Source organism: Nycticebus coucang, chromosome 15, assembly GCF_027406575.1.
Source record: "Nycticebus coucang isolate mNycCou1 chromosome 15, mNycCou1.pri, whole genome shotgun sequence".
Classification (NCBI taxonomy): domain Eukaryota; kingdom Metazoa; phylum Chordata; class Mammalia; order Primates; family Lorisidae; genus Nycticebus; species Nycticebus coucang.
Window position 1 is genome coordinate 83,129,474 of NC_069794.1, and position 22,288 is coordinate 83,151,761.

Below are 22,288 nucleotides of genomic sequence, written 5' to 3' on the forward strand. Positions count from 1 at the left end.
TGCAGAGGAGAGGCTGACCTCTTCCCGGGCTCTTCTTGCCGTAGGTTTCCACCTGGAGCAACACTTAAGTGAAGTTGCGTTGCAGACAGCCCTTGCAAGCTCTTCAAGGCACTATGCAGGTCGGTCCTTCCAGATATTCAGGGCCCTCAAGCAACCTCTGTCAGCACACGCCTTATCTGACCTTCTCTCAAGACTGGTAGAAGTGATCGGAGAACATGGAGATGAGATTCAGGTATGGAAGGGGAGGGAGGCCACTGGGCTTGTGGAGGAGGAGCTTTCTTATTTCAATGATCAGAATTAACCTTCTTTGAGCCTTTCATTAAAAAGATTTTAAGGAGTGATTGTTATATTTGCAAAATAACTCCAAAAAGTGTTGTTCTAAAAATTAAATACTATGTATATTTAATAATGGATCTTACCTCCTTTTGGTAAGCCAACAACTGGAAAGTCCTTAGAGGCTCCTTCTTTGTTGTTTTGTGGTTTTATTTGGTGGGCAGTAAGGGGTTTATTTTGTATTATTTTGGCTTCTTGCCACCCACCTAGAATGCAGTTATACAGTCTCCCCACACAGAGCAGGGATCCCCATTGTACCTGGATGGGGCAGCACCCCTCCCTGTGTGGTCAGCCTTCAGTAGACTGAGAAGAGCTGACAGAATGGCGAGAGTATTTGCCACAGAAGACCGTATAGGTAGAGCCCAGATATTCTGGAGCTGGGCAGATGGAAAGCCATGGGCATTAGAGGCTTTGCTTCTCAGGCCAAGCCCTTCTTTCCCATCAGAAATGTTCTGCCTCTCAGAAAAGCCTAAATACCAATAAACTCTACCTGCTTTTCCTCCTCTGGCCATCAGAAGTGCTGTCCAAAACGCCACAGATGCACAGCACTCTCTATACCTCATCTCAGTCTCTGGCTTTTGGATATCACTATTCTGTATTTGAAATGCCCTCCTCCCCTCAGCAGGGAGCAGTGCTTGCCTCCCTGTCCCCATTGGATTTCAAATGAAATCGAGCTGTTGAAGCCCTCAGACCTAGGGAAATAAAATCTTTATGCTTATCTGCTAACTCCTAAGCCATCCAAATTTCCTAAGTGGTTCTTAAAATTTGTTTTTAGACTTCATAAATTAAAGCAGCAATGAATGTCTAAATGTCAATGATATTAACATTACTGGAATAAAGTTTACGTGAATTACATTTATCTTCAGGAAGTTAACAGTGGTGATAAGCAGGACAAAATGCTGTCTTTGCCTGTTTGGCAGGGTTATGTGATGGAGGCACTCCTTACGTTGGAGGCTGCTGTGGATAACTTGTCCGACTGCTTGAAGAACAGTGATCTCCTAACTGTGTTATCCCGGTGAGAATCAGCTTGATGACATTTTAAAATCAGATATACTGTACTGATTATTTGGGAGATTCTGGACTTTGGGCAGAGTACAAAGAATAAATCTCATTTTCGAAATGTACTTAGGGGCTGAAAAAGTATGTATGATATTTTCTTAAGTTAAAAAGAAAGGAAGTTACTACAGATTCACACACATGTTTTAGAAGAATTTTTAAATGTCAGGAAGATAGACACCAAATATTATCCCTAAATAATACAAATATTAATGATTTTTAATTTTCTTTTTTACGTCTTGGAATATTTTTTCAGATTTTGTGTAATAGTTATTCTACTTACTGCATTGGTAAATAGAAACTAAAACTAAATATTATCCTTTAAATGAATGCATTTGTAGCTCATCTGAACCATTGCTATAAAAGCAGTTGAAATAAATGTTGACTTTACCAGAAGAAATTAACTACCTTGGCACCTTGTTGTTCTCCTATCCATGCTTAATGACCCATTTCAAACCATTTACAGTTGTATATTCTGCTGTGTAATTGAGCTCATCTTGCTTCAAATCAAATCAGTAATACTATCTTGTACCCCACTGGGCCTTGTTCCATTTTTGAGTTAAACATTGTTTATGGAAAGGTAACTACAGAGTGAATACTAACATCATACATACTTACCATACATACCTACAGATGTAAACCTACAGATTTATCTAAATCAGCACTAATTTAGCAAGAATGTTAATAAAAAGTATTATCTGGGGCTGGGTGCAGTGGCTCACATCTGTAATCCTAGCACTCTGGGAGGCCGAGGCTGGTAGATGGCGTGAGCTCAGGAGTTCAAGATCAGCCTGAGCCAAAGCAAGACCCTGTTTCTAAAATTAGGTGACCACTAAGGCAAGTGTCTGTAGTCCCAGCTACTTGGGAGGCTGAGGCAAGAGAATCGCTTAAGCCCAAGAGTTTTGAGGTTGCTGTGAGCTGTGATGCCATGGCACCCTACCTGGGGTGACAAAGTCAGACTCTGTCTCCAAAAGAAAAGAAGGAAGAAAGAAAGTTTTATCTTTTCAGCATGAATAGACTTAGAAATCATTTTTAATGAATTTTTATAAGTACCCAAAAAAGTCTTTTGACATGAATATTTACTAACTTCTTTCTAGAAAACATAATTTCTAGAGAACTCTTCTGTTTATTGGTCGCGTAATAGACTATTGAAGTTTACACCTATCAGGTACATTTTATTTCATAAGTAGTCCTACCCGTATTCAAACAAACAAAAACAATCAACAAACTTTAAGGCCAATTGTTGATTTCTTTACACTTTCAATAAGTGGAAGTCAATATTGGGTTTTGTTTTTGTTTTATTGGTAAAGGGTTTCTTGTCTGTGCTTCCTGGCTTGTATGTTTAAGGATAAGGAAAAAGAAAGTAATATAGAGTTGTATTTCCAAAGAATGGTTTCCCTCCTTTAATGTTTCTCAAGAGGACTTGAAAGGACTGGTTTTCACTGAAGCATGTTGACAGTCTTTTCAACTTATATATTTTTATACCCAGCTCTTCATCACCAGATTTAAGCTCGAGCACTAAACTAACAGCAAGCAGAAAGAGCACAGGACAACTCAACGTGAATCCTGGAACTGCCAGTGGCAATACCACCACTGCAGAACGAAGCCGGCATCAAAGAAGCTTCTCTGTGCCCAAGAAGTTTGGTGTTGTTGACCGATCCTCTGACCCACCTCGAAGTGCCACCCTGGACAGAATTCAGGCTTGTACCCAACAAGGCCTCTCCTCAAAAACCAGAAGCTCATCCTCCTTGAAAGACAGTCTCACGGACCCATCCCACATAAACCATCCCACTAACCTGCTGGCCACCATCTTCTGGGTCACAGTGGCCTTGATGGAGTCTGATTTTGAGTTTGAGTACCTCATGGCCTTAAGGTTGTTGAGTAGACTGCTGGCGCATATGCCGCTCGATAAAGCTGAGAACCGAGAGAAACTTGAGAAACTCCAGGCGCAGCTCAAGTGGGCCGACTTCTCAGGGTTGCAGCAGCTGCTGCTAAAAGGCTTCACATCCCTCACCACCACAGACCTTACCCTGCACCTTTTCAGTTTGCTGACACCGGTGTCCAAAATACCCATGGTGGATTCATCCCAAGCTATTGGTAAAGCCAGCATCATTCACTCTCTTACAATTCTTGGTGGTGGCTGTGCTCATCATTGGTGTAATGAGCTAATATGAACTTACTGGTTTTAACAATTCTGCTTAGAAATGGGCCTTTGGGAATAGTTTATTTTTTTTTTCTTGAAATTCTCTGCAAGTATTCATTATATTATAGAAGATATTTTGAAGACAATAGCAGAAAAGGGGCAGAATTCATATGTAAAACTTCAGTGATTTATTTATGCCTTTGAGATCAAACTGCAGGTACTATTTATTTATTTAATTGCTCTTATAAAAGTGCTTTCCCTTCTTTTCTTACCTCTCAAATCTTTTATTTTTATGTACCTTTCTTCCCCTATTGAAAATTCTCTTGGTTCCCTATTGTTTTGCATTAAGCACAATCAACAAACAAGATTTTTAACATAACAGTATATGGCCCAGAATTCATTTCACGAAGCCAGAGTTTATCACAGACATACTAAATCATTCCTCTTCATTATAAAGAGTCTTCTCAATGACATGACTAAGACCTAAATTGATTGGCCCATGTCCTTTCACATCAATTTTCCTAAAATACAGTAAAACCTCTTTAAGTTGACCACCCGAGGGACTGTAACAAACTAGTCATCATATGGAGGTGGTCACCATAAGGAACAAGGTGTACTGTACTGATGCGTACATGTGGTGCATGTCCCGTCTGTGAAAATTAGATCAGCTTAAGGAGGTTATCAATGTAGGGAGGTGGTCAGCTATGGAGGTTCTACTGTATGTTTTTTAATAAAAATTTCAAACTAGTGCTTTGGTTCAGTTTAATTTGTGCCGATAATATCTGGACCAGTCATCCTTATTCACACACAGATCGTAGCAATATAACCACTGTATCTTAAAATTACAAATCTCTTTCAGTGTTTCTTTGTAACTGGTGAAACTGTGGTACCTTTTTTCTGGATTTTATATTAGATCATATTTCAACTGTTTCAAAAGACTGTTTTTGCATCACCTCAGAATAAAATCTTTAAAACTTTCCTTCCCCTAGTTAACAGTTAAAAGACCCTGTATTCAGCTAACTCTGTTGTATCTTCTCTAATCCAGGGTTTCCACTGAATGTCTTGTGTCTTCTGCCCCAGCTGATTCAGCATTTCGAAAATCCCAATCAGTTCTGTAAGGATGTAGCTGAAAGGATTGCTCAGGTATGAGTTATGGTTCTAAACTTCAGGCAGATCTGTACAAGCCGTCAGGAAGGCACAATGTCAGACAGAAATTATCAAGCCCAGAGAAGGCAATACTTTTCTCAAAAACTGGAAATAATGAGTGATATCACCAGTAATGTGCATCTTTGGGTGGCTAATGGAAATTGTCATATTTGCTTTCATTATTGAGAAAACAGGTGGAAAGAATTTGTGAAAATTACATTAGCCAACCTAAGCACTTCTGTAGCTACCAAAAAGTAAATCATTCTAATTTCTAGACTGCCAGAACTTACGGTGAAATTGCTAACATTTATTTCTTGTTTGGGTTATGATATCCATATTTATTTATTTATTTATTTTTTTAGCAAGAAAAGGAAGGTTTATTAACTAACTGTACACAACTTTGGGGGCTACCGGCTGCTTCTTGTAAATCTAAAATGTTGGGTGCCTACGTCCTCACTTCTTGGAGTGCTCTTGGTTGGAAAATGAATAGACAGCCCAAAGTAAGGCAAATATGAGACAAAGTTTATTGACAAGGAGAAAGATAGGTCTATAGGGTAAGAGAAGGGGACCCCGTTGTTGAAGCAAAGAAAAGGCACAGAGGCCCCTAATTGATTTTCTTATATTAAAAGGTTTGTTTGGAAGAGAAGAACCCCAAACTTTCAAATCTTGCCCACGTTATGACTCTTTATAAAACGCACAGCTACACAAGGGACTGTGCTACGTGGGTCAATGTGGTTTGCCGATACCTTCATGAAGCGTATGCTGACATTACCTTGAATATGGTCACCTACCTGGCAGAGGTAAGCTTTTCAGTTAAGGATAAAATGTATCATAGCTTCCATGGGTAAAATATTTATATCAAGCTGGTAATACACTCTTAACTTCCCTTTACTGAGTGCCCGTTATATATTATTATAGATGCTAATGGAAATCATTTAAATCCTCACAACCCAGTAATGTAGATAATAATATCTACATATTTCACATATAATACATATACATATAATAAAGAATCTGAGGCTCAACCAGGTTAAGTAATTTGTCGTCATTTTAAGACAGCAGGGCCAACCTTTGAACCTAAACCTAGCCTACCCCAAAGTTTAAAGACCTGTGTTCTACATTGATGCCTGTCAGTGTGTGGCAGAGAGGAAGCAATTGCATCGTGATTACTCTGGGTAGTCACTGTGCTTGTTGTGTTCAAACTACTTAACAAAGAATGCCTACATTCTGACATCAACTTTTTGTCTTCACTTTTTTGTTTATTTTTAAAACAGGAGTGGTATTTTTGTCACCATACAATGTGTTTCTAGCACATTCGTAACAACCCCCACCCTGATTTCTGAGTTCCTTGGTGCTAGAACTCCATAGCATGCTGGGAAGAGATGAAATATATTTCATTAGCATCTCTGGTCCCCAAGGTTAATGCACAAGGTCACGAAGTCTATGAAGCAAATAATTGGCAGCAGCTAAAACAGCTACCTTGTTTTAGCACTTTCATGTGGCTTTTCCTTCCAGGAAATGCATGCCTGTTTCTAGGACCTGTTAGAAGACATGAGGACAGTCTGTCCTAGTTTTCCTTTTAGTTAATGTCACCAACCTAGATGTCGGATAGGTTAAAAAAATCAGCCATTTTCTCAAAGGGTCCACAAGCTTGAAACTGTCTACCTAGCAGAGGGTAGATGTCCCATCCATCAACATTTATAATTGATCCTGCAAGCTTTTGACTTGCACTCCTGACCAGCAATATGTGGGCTTAATTGACAACCCAGGATTCATTTGCTCTTTCTATAACCACATCACTGACATTTTAAAGGACCTCTTATAAGTGCCACCTTGAGACTTTTAATAATTACCTGGTCATACCTGTCCCTACAAGATTTACTAAGCAAACATATACAGTCTTCAGCACAAGAGAAGTACTGGGACAGCCGATCCAATGGCTGCTGTTTTATCAAATAATGTCAAATGCCTCTACCTTTCCCAAAGTAGAACTATCCAGTCCGATTGCATGGATACATGGATATGCTGTGTAGTTCTACTCTTCTGAGCTATTAGTCTTCACAAAGACTTCCCCAAGTTACAGGACTATAAAATAAGGTATAAATATTACTGTTTTCTCATATCCCCGCAATATTTTATCATTATGTATATTCACCTTTAATGCTTTTTATTCATACTTTCAAATTATTTTCATTATATATTTCTTTTCTAATGAAGATATACATTTTCCCACAGATTTACGTAACTGTTTCATGGATTAACCAGTCAGTTACTTCCTTTGACCACTTTCGATGTGGAATTTTAAGGCTTAGAATCATTTCTGTCAGTTATTTATTTAGAACAGTGAACTTACTGTGATAGCTGTCATTTATATTTTCTCATTAGTTTGCTTTCCTTTTGATTTTTTTTCCTGACTACAAAGGCAGTGCATGTTCATAAGAGAAAGTATAAAAGGTACAGAGAAGTTTTTAAAAAGAAAAGAAAAATTACCGCAAATTATAGGAATACTATTAAGACATTTGTATTTCTTTCCGAGGATGTTTCTGTATAACACTCCCATTGACGTCAATATTGGCATTTTCTATTATTAACACATAGAAATTGTGTATCCTTTGTTTCTTACTTAATATCATCTGATATCTTTTATTTATCTTTAAAAATGCCATTGTATTGGGCAGTACCTGTGGCTCAAAGGAGTTAGGGCGCCAGCCCCATCTACCGGAGGTGGCAAGTTCAAACCCAGCCCCAGCCAAAAACTGCAAAAAAAATGCCATGGCATTAACTGCATGGTATTTCATTATGTAATTTACTCTGAACTTATATATGCATTTCCCTGGTGTTCAGTATTTAAACTGCTTACAGAGCTTTCTTGTTCTGAGTATGGTTTTGTTTTTTGCTGTTATGAATAATGCCATGGCGAAATCTTGTACAGAGATCTTAGTACCTGTCTCTGGTTTAGAAAACACTCTTAAAAGTATAATTACTATTTCGAAGCATAAAGACCTCTTTAGTGCTCTTATGAGGTTTTTGCCAAATTATCCAATTTATATTTCCCCTGATGGGAAGAATACCCATTTCTTCATCTCCTCATCAACACTGAATATTATCCATTTCTAGTCTTTGCCAGTTTGACAACAGATAGACCGTATCTTTTGTTTGAATTTGTAATTCTTGATAATTATGGTGTTTGAAACTTCCCTTTTGTGCTTTATTCCCTTATATTCTGTTGTGTGAATTTTATATTCATGTATTCATCCCTCCCCACGTAATAGCTTTTAATAACATCTTCATTTCTTCCTAGTTATGATTTTCTCTCCCCTCTTAAAAAACTACACAATCATAAAGGTATTGGGAGAGGTGGGTTCCTCCATGGAAGGTCTGGTGTATGAGTGACTGACTGCGGCTGTGCTCTGCCCCCGCAGCTGCTGGAGAAAGGCCTCCCCAGTGTGCAGCAGCCTTTGCTCCAGGTCATCCACAGTCTGCTCAGCTACATGGACCTTTCCGGAGTGCCTGTCAAACAATTTAATGTAGAAGTTCTGAAGACCATTGAAAAATACGTGCAAGTAAGTATTTGGATAGCTTCACTGGGCAATCAGTGAGTCATTCCAGAAAGAAGGAGGTTGTGCCTCACCGGGAAGCAAAGCTCTCTGGGTGCTGGACTGTGTACTCACTCCTTGACACAGCACAGGAGGTCAGGAGCGGTTGCTGACCACACCCTGAGCAGTACTCTGAGGAGAGAGGTGGGACAGGAGCTTGGCACATTCCCATGCCTGCAAAGGACGCATCTCTTCCTCGTGAGGCCACAGTCTGGGAGGCCAGGGGAAGGGTCTTATTTTCAGTGTCCAATTTCAGAGAAGGAGGAAGGAGAGGGCATTTATAAGTGTGCCAGGTTCTAGACTTGACTCTTCAAAATGTGAAGAGTCATTTATAAGTTAAAATCATCACTTTAGAGTTGAGGGAACTAAGGTTAAGGAACTTACATAAATGTACTTGAATATATTCCACTAACCAAAAAAAAAAAAAAAAGCAACTGTTGAGGGGATAAATAAAACAAGATGACAAGATGTGACTAGTTGATGGAGAATGGAAGGGAATTCATTACACTAGTTCTCTGTTTCTGTGCATATTTCAGTATTTCCATAATAAGCAGTCTTTAATTTTTTTTCTTTTCTTTTTTTTTTTTAATGAAGAGACTGGCCTCAAGACCTCAGTTAGTCAAGGGTGGAGTTGGGATTTGGCTCCAGGTCCACCTTGCTCCAAAGCCAGAGCTTTTGTTTCATTGTACCAGGCAACCTTCCCAGCAGGACACTTGGTGAACACCAGGAAACATCTCCAGACTACCAGAAAAAAAAAAAAGACAAAGAATGAAAATAAAATAAATGTCAAAAAGGCAAACAGACCAGAACAAGTTCTAGAAGGCCTGTAAATTAACTTGAAACAGGACTGCAGACTGAGGAAGGGGGCCCCAGGCTGTGGGGGCAGTGCAGAGCCACTGGGCTTATGTGGAGAAGGCAAGCTCGAGAGCAGAAACACCTCTTTCTCCTAATTTTATTCGCCTCCCTCCCCCCCCCCATTTCCTTCCTGGAGTGTAGTTAGTGCATTACAGAATTCAAGGGCAAGTGCTTTCTGGTTTAAACTCAATGACGGAGCCACACAGTATAAATTTTGGTCATTCCTTTTTACTTCACCAATCATATTACTTACAGAAAATTATTTCTTGTTAAAAGTTATTTCCAAGCATGAGTTTTTCATTTTTCAAGCAATACTGTTCCAATACTTGTGCCACACGCAGTGATGGTTCCGGAACCGTTTTTCACTTTACTTTGCTCGCAGGAGATGGGGGCCAATCCCATCTTTCTACTACCCTATGCCCCATCTCGTTGTTTTATTAGGGCATCCATTGTGTCTTAGGCCTGGAGATCATCTCTGATATGCAATGTCTTGCCTTGAATAGTGGCTTATTTCAATTTCAGACCATGACCTACCTCCTGTGTGCTGAATTTAATAGGAAAGAAAGTATGTTCTATTTCATGTGCTTTGCAGTGAAACCTAGGCAAAAAAGTAATAATAACAATTTTTATCAAGTTGGTGCATCTGTGTTTCTGATTTCTATGGGGAAAGCACTTTAGTCTGACTAGGATTGTCAGAGAAACAAAGATGGTAAAACAGAGTCTTAAATAAACGAAGAATAGGAATTTGATGTGGCCATTCACATCAGGAGAGGAAAGGCATTCTAGGATAAAGCAATAGAATGAATGAAGTCACAGAGGATAGAGACCTTGCCTGGTTAGAGGGACTCCAGCTGTCACATGTCACCCACCCGGGGCAGATGACCCCTGCAGGCGGAGATCCAGGAGTGTGGACTCTACCCCTCCACTGGAGGGAGCCCTTGAGGGAGTTAAGTCAGGGAAGTGGCTTGGTCTGAAGATTTCTAGAGAGATCACTCTATCTAGATCCCAGGGACTTAAACAGAGGTACAAGCACAGTACCAGTTAAGGCACCGTTGAAATAGTGTGAGCAAGGTAGGAAAGTGTTCAGCAGAACCAGTGCCAGCAGAAATGGAGAGGCGGGAACGAATTGCCAGGAGGAAGGGAAAGAGAAGAGGTGAGGCTTCCAGATTCCTGGGTGAGGAAATCAGGAAGACAACAGGTGAGGAAAAAAGAGAACCGAAGGAAGATATCGGGGTGTCCTGGGAGCGAATAGAGCTTGGGGAACCAGGAAACTGGGAGGAGGACCAGGCAGATGGAAACTGGGGGTGGGGAAGATTTTGAGGAATTTCCCTGCCAAATTAAGAGGTGCCTCATTAGGAATAATGGTTACTTTGTATGCTTAGACTCTTATTTATTTGAATATGGACAAAATGATCTTTTTTTTTTTATTTACTTGTTCACTAAATGCAGCTCATTTTATATACGAATTACCTTTTTATGTCATTTGCCTTTTTCTTATCACAGAATCTCCTGCACTGTTCTAAGTCAGTGAATTCAGACTGGTCATAAGAAGCTTCAGTAGCAATATGTGAGCTTTAAAAAAATGAAATTATGTTTAATCTTTGAATGTTTTATTTCCTGCAGAGTGTTCACTGGAGAGAAGCTTTGAATATCTTGAAGCTGGTAGTTTCTCGGTCTGCCAGCCTCGTTTTGCCTTCATACCAGCACAGTGACCTCTCAAAAATAGAAATACATCGAGTGTGGACTAGTGCTTCTAAGGAATTGCCTGGAAAAACACTGGACTTTCACTTTGATATTTCAGAGGTACTTAGCTTGGTCAATTGTTTTCTGTGAATTTTAGCTTAAATTTATGGTGGCAAAAGTCAAAAGTAGTTGCCTGGAGAAGACTAGACTTATTTCACATTTCTAGTAAATGAAGAGCTATAAGGCCTCAATTAGGTTCTGCTTTTTAAAGAATACCTCGAGTGTCATATTCACTGGGGCTCTCAATTGGCAGCTTTTAAAAATAGAAAGAAACTAGCCTCTGTTATATAAAAGACTGATTTTTTTTCAAGATGTTAAAAGTGGAATGATCAGGGGTGGTGCCTGTGGCTCAGTGGGTAGGGCACCGGCCCCGTATGCCGAGGATGATGGGTTCAAACCCAGCCCTGGCCAAACTGCAACAAAAAAATAGCCGGGCACTGTGGCGGGCGCCTATAGTCCCAGCTACTTGGGAGGCTGAGGCAAGAGAATCACCTGAACTCAGGAATTGGAGGTTGCTGTGAGCTGTGATGCCACGGCACTCTACTGAGGGTGACAAAGTGAGACTCTGTCTGTACAAAAAAAAAAAAGTGGAATGATCAGAAGCATTTTAAACCATGACCCTCACTCATCCTTCCTCTATCTGACAATGATCACATCATGTCATTATATCCACAACCTTTCTCCCCAAATGACAGCCAGTCCAGCAAATCACTGACATTTGCAGGAATACAGAATCCACCTCCATGGTTGCTTTCTGAAGCCACACTGCTCTGTAAACAAGTAAAATTAAATTCTTGTCTCAAAGAGCAGGATGAGAGGGTAGGGAGAAAGGGACCAGGGACCTAAGCTAGAGAAAGAAGAAAAGAAAGGGTTAAATGTGGTCATCTACCCTGGTTCATGAACAAACATTTGGGAAGCCGGTCTAGTTATTTAAGTCGAAGGTATAAAAAAATTAACTTTGCTCTCAGGCCTCAAACCCTGTGACCCACAAACTCCCAAAGCAGAAGCTACATTCTGTTCATCTTCATGAGCGGGGCCTGGGGCAGTGTCTGGTGCATAATAGATCATTAATAAATATTTCCAAAACTCCTGAATGAGTATATTCGCTAAGAAATCATCACATCTGATTATATCTAGAACTTATATCAAGTTGGGTTTTTGATGCAACAGTTCTGACTAATCTTTCATCATTTCAGTATTCAGGATAAGCTATGTTTTGCTGCCATTGTGATTCCTGCGTCTGCGTGTATATTTAGTTTGTAAACAGTTAAGACATCAATTCGATCTTAGTTCGAGTTTAACTTTTTTTCTTACCTTACTAGTTTAACTTTTTTTCTTACCTTACTTTTTTTCTTACCTTACTTACCTTACTAAAAAAATAGAAAAGCTATTTTTTTATACTCTTAGACTTGAGTTTATTCTGTTCCAGAGACGTACAGAAAGCATGTAGCCAGTTAGCTTCACACCTGGAGCCCCTGAGCCGCTCCAGAATGATGAGCCTTAGCAGCCAGGTATAGAATTACCACCCAGGTGTCAGTCCCCTGAGCTGGTATCTGTGGAGGAAACCTGGTTGGGGCTAAAGTTTGGAAAGTGCTGCCTACCCAGAGGTCTCAGGAATCGAAATTTCTTTTTTTTTCTTTTTGAGACAGAGTCTCGCTATGTCATCCTTGGCAGAGTGCTGTGGCATCACAGCTCACTGCAACCTCAAACTCTTGGGCTTAAGCAATTCTCTTGCATCAGCCTTGCAAGTAGCTGGGACTACAGGCGCCCACCACAACGCCCGGCTATTTTTTGGCTGTAGTTGTTGTTTGGCAGGCCCAGGCTGGGTTTGAATCTGTCAGATCCGGTGTATGTGGCTGGCGCCCTAGCCGCTGAGCTACAGACACCGAGCCAGGAATTGAAATTCCGCAAGTATTGCCCAAGTACCTGACCCTGACCTCATTCATTTGAATAATTGAAAAGATATAAATAATTTAAATACATTTTTTTAAAAATTGAGAGCATATAAAGATCGATGATTAAAGGTTGGGAAGAAGGGAGGAAATTTTGGTCTCTTGCTCTAAGAAATTTGTTCAAGCTAAAACAGTGAAATACTGTGCATTTTGCTTCTAATCTTTATCAGTGGTTTCTAAAGTATATTAAAGAATAAGCAGTTGGGTTTGTTTTCTGCTACTAAAGAGGGTGGGAAAAAGTTGAAGATGCAAAATGCTTCTAAATGTTATTACCTGCCCATGAGGAAAATGAATCTACTTTTAACACTGAACTTCTCTCATCTGATTTTTAATCAAATAAGCAATTCTTGGTTGTTTTGGGGGAGAGTGGTCCCATCCACCACAGAACCATTTATGAGGTAGAAGAACATGTGTATTCTTTCTTCTCAAGACGCCAATCATCGGGAGGCGGTACGATGAGCTGCAGAATTCTGCTGGGCGTGATGGGAAGCCGAGAGCCATGGCTGTCACCCGGAGCGCATCCTCCACTTCCTCCGGCTCCAACTCCAATGTCCTTGTTCCTGTAAGCTGGAAAAGGCCCCAGTATTCTCAGGTATATAATCCTAGATTTGTGGCACAGGAAGGGAGTTTAGGGACCCATTGAGCCCAACTGCCCATGTGGCTGTTGGTCTCAGCACTTCAACGGGATTTTAAGGGAATCCATTTTCTCTCGGAATAGCTCATTATGTTGAGTTGAAGCCTGACTCTCTGTTGCTTCTACCCATGAGGTCTGGTTTTCTTAAGGCTTAAAAGACAAAATCTGATCTCTCTTTCACACGGCAGCCCTGCAGGCATTTAAAGAAATCCTGCCTCTCTGCCATTCCCCTGTCTCCTCCATACAACACATCCTTATTTCTCACAACCAATTCTATCGACTTGGACACCCAAAGGGTCGATAGGGCTGTACACCCTGCTGTCTTCAGAGCAGGAACTTCATTCGTGGTGTCCACACACAGCCAGGGCAGCGTGCTGCCACAGTCCCCAGTAGTTGTTATCACAGCCCACCCTACCATATTCAGACAGGCAGTGTTTGCTGTATGGTGACTGTGCCACTGTATTGATACAGTCGGAACTACTGTCTAGTAAAACCCCTGCGTTATTCAGGGGTCTTTTAATGACCTGTGACAAAAACTGATTGAAAAATTACCTTACATGGAAAAGGAATTTATTAACTCATGCCTCATGCTTCAAGCCCACTTGGATGCTCATACATAAATGTCCAGAACTAGATCCTTAGCCTTTCTCTCTCCTTCTCACTGTGCCCACCGTGCCCTCCCAAAGTCTCCGTCCCTGTCCCCCCACCCCACCCCACATGCACTCTGACTTCATTTCCAGCCAGGCTCTCTCTGTGGGGGGTGGGGGGGTACCAGTGACCTCTGGAAGCTCCGGATTTATAAGGTCTTTGACTTTGGTGATTCCAGAAGGACAGAGGCCTTCCCTCTTTTGACATCTGTAGCAATTCTAGAGAAAAGTTTTTCAGGACACGTGAAGGAAGCAAAACCCCCACTCAGTGGGAGAGGAACCTTTCCCAAGATAAAAAGAGGGACTGCTGTTACCAGAAGGCAAAAAGGGTGCTGGGCAGGAACAACTCTTGTTTGCATGCCCAGTAGGACTCACCTTCATGGTGAGGGTCAGGGGAACGGAGCACACAGCATCTTGGCTGCTGGAACACAGCAGGTTCTCAGTGAGTATTCATTTGAGTTGTTGGAAAAGAGAAAAAAAAAATGTACAGTCCAATTCCACGTCCTTCCACAGTCATTCCTTCTTAGAATTGTAAAAATGACCTCTATGACATGAGGAAATAGTTTAGCAGATCTCTTGCCATCATGCAGTGTCCTCCTGCCTCTCATTTTGAATAGACACCATATTTTCTGTCCCTGCTGTAATTTGGAAAGAAGGAGGCAGTGAACCAAGTTCCATTAAGAAGTAAAATCTAAGAGTGCTGTTGGCCTCCTAGTACTTTCCCTGTTACAAATCAGATTAAAAGGGGAGAAAAATCGTTTTAAAGAGATTCAGAAGACTGCTTTAAGACCATCTCTGAACTACATTAACATTTTTTGGGCTCAGCTTACTCTTTGTTTTCATTCTCAACTCACAAATCATTCTGACACCTATTGTATCTGTCATTCTAAAAAGTGATGGTTTATAGAAGCATCGCCATTCCTTCAGGGGCTGGAAAAGACGGTTTATGAAGAAAAACACAAGGAATTGAATCCGTTTAACTTTCGGGAGAATAAGTTGAGAAAGATTTGATATGGCTTACAAAATAATTGTATTATTTCATTCTGCAGAAAGTAAAACTATTCTCCATTTGAGGAAAATAGACTTGTGCTATAGCATAATAGATGTAATTTAGGTATAGGGAAAGTCTTGCTAATACTGAAGGTTGTAATGTACAAGAAAAGATTATCAGAGGAAGTAATGGATATCCGCTGAAGAACCTAAGGGTTGCTTTTCACACACACACACTCCTCAGGATAACTTAGAACACCACTAGCCAGTAGAAACATATAGTGGCCTCTTTTAAAATCTTCCAATAGTCTACTTTTTAAAAAAAGTAAAAAAGAGGGCGGTGCCTGTGGCTCAGTGAGTAGGGCGCCGGCCCCATATGCCGAGGGTGGCGGGTTCAAACCCAGCCCCGGCCAAACTGCAACCAAAAATAGCCGGGCGTTGTGGCGGGCGCCTGTAGTCCCAGCTGCTCGGGAGGCTGAGGCAAGAGAATCGCCTAAGCCCAAGGATTTGGAGGTTGCTGTGAGCCGTGTGACGCCACGGCACTCTACCGAGAGCGATAAGGTGAGACTCTGTCTTTACAAAAAAAAAAAAAAAAGTAAAAAAGAAACAGGCAACGTTATTACTTTATATATATATAGATTTTTTTTTTTTTTTTGGAGACACAGAATTCTGTCGCCCTGAGTAGAGTGCTGTGGCATCATAGCTCACAGCAACCTCAAACTCTTATCAGGTGATCCTCTTGCCTTAGCCTCTCGAGTAGCTGGCACTTCAGACCCTGCCACAATGCCTGGCTATTTTTTTGTTTTTAGTAGAGGCAGAGTCTCACTCTGGAGTCCAGGTCCACGCACCTCGGCCTCCCAGTGTTCCCAGGATTATAGTTGTGAGCCACCATACTTGGCCTGGCAAAATTAATTTTAGTAACATTTTTTACTTAACCAAATATATCTAAGCTATTATTTCAACATGTTATCAATATTTTACAATTATTAATGAGATACTTTACCTTCTTCTTCCCTATCAAGTCTCTGTGTCTTTTTCATCTCAATTCTTACTGAACACATTTTAAGCACTCTGCCCTGTGTGTCTAGCGGCTATAATATTAGGGCACATTTGTTCACAGGAATCCATCGTGAAAGCTTATCTTGTGTTTCTTTTCCAGAAGAGGACAAAAGAGAAGTTGGTGCACGTCCTTTCTCTGTGTGGCCAAGAAGTAGGATTAAGCAAAAACCCCTCAGTAAGTTCTGTCGTGTATCAAGCTTATTTTGGTATGGTTTTCTTTTGCGTTTGGTCTGTTCTGGTCACATGGTTCAGAGGAATCACCTGGGAATGGAATGTGTGATATCTCTTCTTAATTGAACCCCTAAGTTGTTCTCCCCGTGCTGTGGTTTTTAATCTCACTGAGTTCAGAAACCATGAAATATTTTGCTGCCTGTCTTTTCTCCAGTTTGTGAATACTCAAATCATTTTCATTGTTTTTTCATTTCTTGCTTTTTTTTTAATAAATATGCCTAGACTTATTTATAATATATATGCTAATCTGTACTAACTACCACATATGACATATATGCTCATTCTTTTTGGATGTAATTTTACTCTCTGCCCACACATTTCTTACTGTGATTTCCTTATTTTATTCACAGATCATGTTTTTTTCTCATATAAACTTCTACTGATACTATAGTAAAAAAAAAAAAAAATCGCCATTGGAATTTTGAATGAATGCATGATTAAAGTCTAAGTAAGCTTCTGAATCTTTTCTAAAAGTTTGAAAAATTCAAATTTTGGGTGTGAGTGTATTAGAGCAAAAACAATAAAAATGTCAAAGGCTGATTTCACCAAGTACATTTATTTCATCTATATCACAGGAGCTTTATTATTTACAAGAAAGACATAGCAAAATAAAGTAAGAACTAGCAAACAAATTCTCTCTACTTTAGAAATTTCAAAGTGTATCTACAAGCATAGCTCATGAGCAGGTTAAATAGCAGAGGCTTGTAAATACTTGCAAAAGTGCAAACTGTTATCATCTGGGAAAGTACCCCGGCCAGCCATCAGCAAAGCTGGGCCTCCACTTAAGTTTCCTTTTTAGTGTTACTGATCAGGGAGTGGAGTTGCTTCTGTGACATGAGTTAGGGCAGAGGGGACAGAGCAGATAGAGCCACACAGCCCACAACAGAAACAAGAGTGTTTTGCCTCTGCACTACATCACAGCCAGCGAGGCCGATTCCTTATTACCATGTGGGCGGCATGTTCTCCTTCAGATTCATACTGTCTGCCCCTGTGCTGAGGCCTTTCCAGCTAACAATCATAATTTACCCGGAGTATATTACAAATAAGAGAAGCAGCACTCGCCAGGCGTGGTGGCTCACGCCTGTAATCCTAGCACTCTGGGAGGCCAAGGCAGGTGGATTACATGAGCTCAGGAGTTCAAGACCAGCCTGAGCAAGACCCTGACTCTGCTAAAAATAGAAAATCTAGCTGGGCATTGTGGCTAACGGCTATAGTCCCAGCTACTCAGGAGGCTGAGAATTGCTCAAGCCCAAGGGTTTGAGGTTGCTGTGAGCTGTGATGGTGCCATGACACTCTACCAAGGGCGACAGCGTGAGACTGACTCAAAAAAAAAAAGAAGGAAAGAAAAAGCATTTAGCTATGGAAATCAGAATTCTTGTGTCTCATCTTTCACAGACTAGTTGACTAGTCTTCAAGGCTGTTTATTGCTCATACCCATTTGCAAGCGCTCTGCAAACTGCATGTTTCGAGCCATTTTATGAGGACGCAAGGTCCACGCTCTGGCTACAGAGAAGCAGAGATTCACTTGCAATCCAATTACTCTTTTCTTCTGAAAGATGTTCATTGTATTTAAATTCTTCTAAACTATTTGCCTACCTTTCAAGAAGACTTTATAATGGTTATATAAAGAATACTATTAATTGTATATAGTATTAATCTCTGTTCAGTAGAGGCTTGATAGCAAAACATTTAGGTTCATTTGCAGTTTATTATTTCTACAACGTTCTACTAAAATGGCTTGGTGAAAAGAACCTCAACATAGAAGGTAATTTGAAAACATTCCCTTACTTAAGATTTTTAAAGTAAAGAATGTTTTGTTTAAGTCAACAGGACAGGAATTTAAGTATAAATTATGGGCACGGTGGCTCCACTGCTTTTCAGTGAAGAAGTAACTGTACTTTTTGGCTTCTCTTCCTTATTCCTTGTCAGCTTCTGCTTTGTCTCTCTAAGGATTAAATCATCTGCTCCCATAGTTCATTCTACAACAACGTATCATGGTAGCAATAGTACTTTTTAAAATGTTATTTTTATGTATTTGGGGTGTGTGTGTGTGAATGTGTACAATTTCTAACCTCCATCAGTTCAGAAGCATGGAACATTTTCTTGGCTGTTCCCTTTTGTGAACCCATGATCAGTTTTACACACACACACACACACACACACACACACACGTGCGCATGTAGCATCCAGTCTTCATTAAGAAGCAGCAGTTTGACTCTTGTACATTTTCCTGGTGCACGGACTTGCATCTTTGCAACGAGTTTAATGAAGGCACCTGTCCAACATAAATAAGAAAAAGAACATTCTAAAAATACCCACTTAAGGAATTAGGTGTGTACTGGAAATACAGTGCTGTGAAGAGCCAATTGCAGTTTTTTGTCTCACAACCAACCAAAGGAAGAACAGTCTCTCAGGAGAGGACTCTTTTGATTCATAGGTGATTTTTTCATCATGTGGGGATTTGGATCTGCTTGAGCACCAGACGAGCTTGGTGTCTTCTGAGGACGGTGCCCGAGAACAGGAGAACATGGATGACACCAACAGTGAACAGCAGTTTAGAGTCTTCAGAGACTTTGACTTCCTAGATGTGGAGCTGGAGGACGGAGAGGTATGTTATAGTCTCTGTAAAAATAGACCCTTCAACTTTTGCCTTAACTAATGAAACAGTTTCTTTTTACCTGCTAAATAATGAGTTTTTGTAACAAGGTCTTTAATTTGGAAAGCTGCAAACTTTATTTTGAATCAACTTACTCAAAGTACAGAGGCTTAACTTTGGGAAAAGTTAACACACCCTTCCTGTCTGAGCCCATAGCAGAAGCTGCCAAGTTATTGCTAAGTTTTAATGACCACACAAAGACTGTGCATGTGTGTGTGCGTGTGACAGAGAGAGAGAGTGTGTGTGTGTGTGTGTGTAGTCCAAAGGTGAACTTTAAAAAAAGAAAATCACAAAAACATTTTAGTTCTGAGCCTGTTCGCTGGTACCTGGGTAAAATATGCTCAGCATTTAATTGTTGCAAACATGAAGCTGCTGTAATTCAAGTACTTCAAAGCTTATCTGCTACAATATGAGACCAGAGCCGGAGGGATCCAGCATTTTTGTGCTGTTGGATGAAATCATTAAACCTTGAGATAAAATACAAGAGAGCTCTCTGCTCTGCTTTATTTTGGTGGCAAGTTCCAGGTACCTGGAGCAGCTGAATTCAAGTCTTTTTTTTTTTTTTTTTATTGTTGGGGATTCATTGAGGGTACAATAAGCCAGGTTACACTGATTGCAATTGTTAGGTAAAGTCCCTCTTTGAATTCAAGTCTTAACAGGGCAAATGCAGATTCATTGGCTTGGAATGATACTCATAGTAATAAAATGCTTTCAGCTATGAATCAAGTTTTTGAAAACAGAGATTGGAGGGAGGAGCATCACCCTGTCAGTCACCTTCATTTCAATAGCTTTGAGCTGTGTGTTCTGGCTGAGAGGTGGTCTTTGCTGTTGCCTTTGGGACGAAAACTCAATTCATTGAAGTGAGATTGGCTCAGGTAAACATGCCTGGTTAAGGGGCCTGGGTTTTGCTCAGCTCATATCTGACTGCACAATACGTGTATATCCCAAGTGATTTCTGCCAATCCTATAATTAAAATGGAGGGATGTACACCTCCTTACCTAACCTCAAACTGGGAAATGATGCTAAAAGATGTCCGTGCTGCTGTTTATATCCAGCTGAGGCCAAAGAGCTCTCCATGGTCATCCTCTCTCACCCACTGATGACCCTGGATGTCTGTGCCAGCAAGAGAGAATCACATCCTCAGAATAAACAATGTGTTCGTCTACGATTCCTTCCCTGGAAAACAAATTTAGCAGACCCAGTCCTTAAGAGTATAAAGGCACTGACCATAAGGCTTCCTTAAGGTGCCAGCTTGATTTTCACCTTGAGTTGTTAGAGACCCAAAGAAAAGTATCTCAGTTTTCTATGAGCCACCATTGGTGATAGGAAAAGCATTCACTAAATGCAGTGAGGTTGTTTTAAATGTGTAAAGCAAAATACAACTGTTTTGAATATTTTCAAAATGTCTCTGAGCCAGCTCAGAGTTCGGCTCATGTCAAAAGATGACCTCCCTTATCTGGCTTCTGACCTAACGTTCACTTTCAGTTAGAATTCAACCTTGGGCTGCTTCACTCTGGAAGTTAAACCAAAGAGGGGCTACTGAGGAAGCGAGAGAGGCATCATTTTCTCATGTCAGCCCTAGAAAAATGTTATGTGAAGTGACCCAGCGGGAATGGTGTAAGGCGAGGGATCAGATACAGTGTCAAAGCTACTAACAAATTTAACTTCTATCAAAATAAGGGGAAAACATGACATGCCCATCACTTAGAAATGAACATTGTACTAATTTTTTTAGGGATAAGAAATAATGAATAATAGACCTTCTTTCTTGACTTCTCCCTATTGTCCTAACCAACAGCTAAAACATCACAGTGGTTGATTATTTTATGTTCTAGGATTAAGATTTTATAAGAAACTTAAGGGGGTGAGAGTATATTTTATCCAAATAAAATAAACCATTTGGGAATGTTTTGCTGCTTTTCAATAAAATCAAAATAAGGGATTCTAACACATGTACAGAGTGGAAGAGTGAAGATGCTTGGACATTCAGAATCTAGCAGCTCCAAGTTTGAATTTCAACTCCACTACTGATGTAGCCATAGGAACTTAGGCATGGACGCAATTCCTCTTGGTTTCTGCTTCTTTGTCTATTAAATGGATTTAATAATACAGAATTAGCATCCCTAATCTGAAAGTTCGAGATCCTAAGAGCTCCAAAATCCAAAACTTTTGAACACCACCATGACACTATAAGTAGAAAATTCCACAACTGATCTTATGTGTGGGTCACAGTCAAAACTTGGTTTCATGCACAAAATTGTTTAAAATGCCATATAAATATATCTCCAGGACATACGTATGAAGGGTAGGCAAAACAAAAATTAATTTTGTGTTTAAACTTGGGTCCCATCCCCAAGATATCTCATTATGGTTATGCAAATATTCTAAAGTCTGAAAAAAAATCCAGAAGTTCTTCTGGTCCCAGGCTGGCATATACCTGTAGCTACTTGGGAGTCTGTGGCAAGAGGATTGTTTGAGCCCAGGAGTTTGAGGATGCTGTGAGCTATGACATTGCCACTGCACTCCAGCTGGAGCAACTGCATGAGACTCGGTCTCCAAAAAAGGGGAAAAAAGTGTTGTGTCTTTGCTATTAATTGCACATCGGCAGTAAACAGATCATGTTCACAAACACCTCACTTTGTGAGCAGGATCAGGTGATATCACCTTTCCTTTATCCAGTTGATGACCCTCATTCATTTTCCCATGACACTTAACAGTTTTCTCACAAAAAAATATTTAGGCATTCCAAAAAAACAAAAGTGTTGAGAAGACCCAAAGTTATCACTGAAGTGGATAGCTATTTCCAAAATCGTATGACTTGTTACCCCAGCTACATCATTCACTGCTAAGCGGTGGCACTTCTAATGTTTAAGCCTGACCTTTTCCATTGGGGTTGGTGTATATTTACCTTTTTTATTTAAGTTACACCTACAAAAGTATATATTGTTAGCACTATTAGTTGCTGTTGTGTTAAAACTAAGACAGACGCACTTGAGTATCTTTAATATAATCATTTTAAATAGACCTTTTATTTGTTTTTCTGTCTATTCAATCTGCTACCCAGGAACTTCAGGTAAGTTGATACTACTTTTTAATTCAGATATGCCAGTAGATGTTTTGCATCTTTGCAGATTTATAACAACGTAATTGCTTTTTCTTCCGTTCTAGTACATGTATGCTTATTTGCGTGCCTATTTCCATTTATCCATTTAGATGTGTGTGATAGAAGAGGTATTTTTCTTGGCT

General features: G+C 40.2%; 1 protein-coding gene across 5 annotated transcripts in view; it reads left to right on the top strand.

Moving 5' to 3' along the window:
• Positions 1 to 22,288, top strand: part of FRY (FRY microtubule binding protein) — a 486,067-nt gene that overhangs the window by 421,223 nt on the left and 42,556 nt on the right. For all 5 annotated transcript variants that reach the window (XM_053563486.1, XM_053563481.1, XM_053563483.1 and 2 more), the window contains 10 exons: positions 45 to 232; positions 1,254 to 1,348; positions 2,879 to 3,486; positions 4,578 to 4,675; positions 5,308 to 5,478; positions 8,101 to 8,241; positions 10,753 to 10,932; positions 13,255 to 13,416; positions 16,255 to 16,329; positions 18,823 to 18,993. In XM_053563486.1, the coding sequence (XP_053419461.1) occupies positions 45 to 232; positions 1,254 to 1,348; positions 2,879 to 3,486; positions 4,578 to 4,675; positions 5,308 to 5,478; positions 8,101 to 8,241; positions 10,753 to 10,932; positions 13,255 to 13,416; positions 16,255 to 16,329; positions 18,823 to 18,993 (1,889 nt within the window). The remainder of the gene's footprint in view (positions 1 to 44; positions 233 to 1,253; positions 1,349 to 2,878; positions 3,487 to 4,577; positions 4,676 to 5,307; positions 5,479 to 8,100; positions 8,242 to 10,752; positions 10,933 to 13,254; positions 13,417 to 16,254; positions 16,330 to 18,822; positions 18,994 to 22,288) is intronic.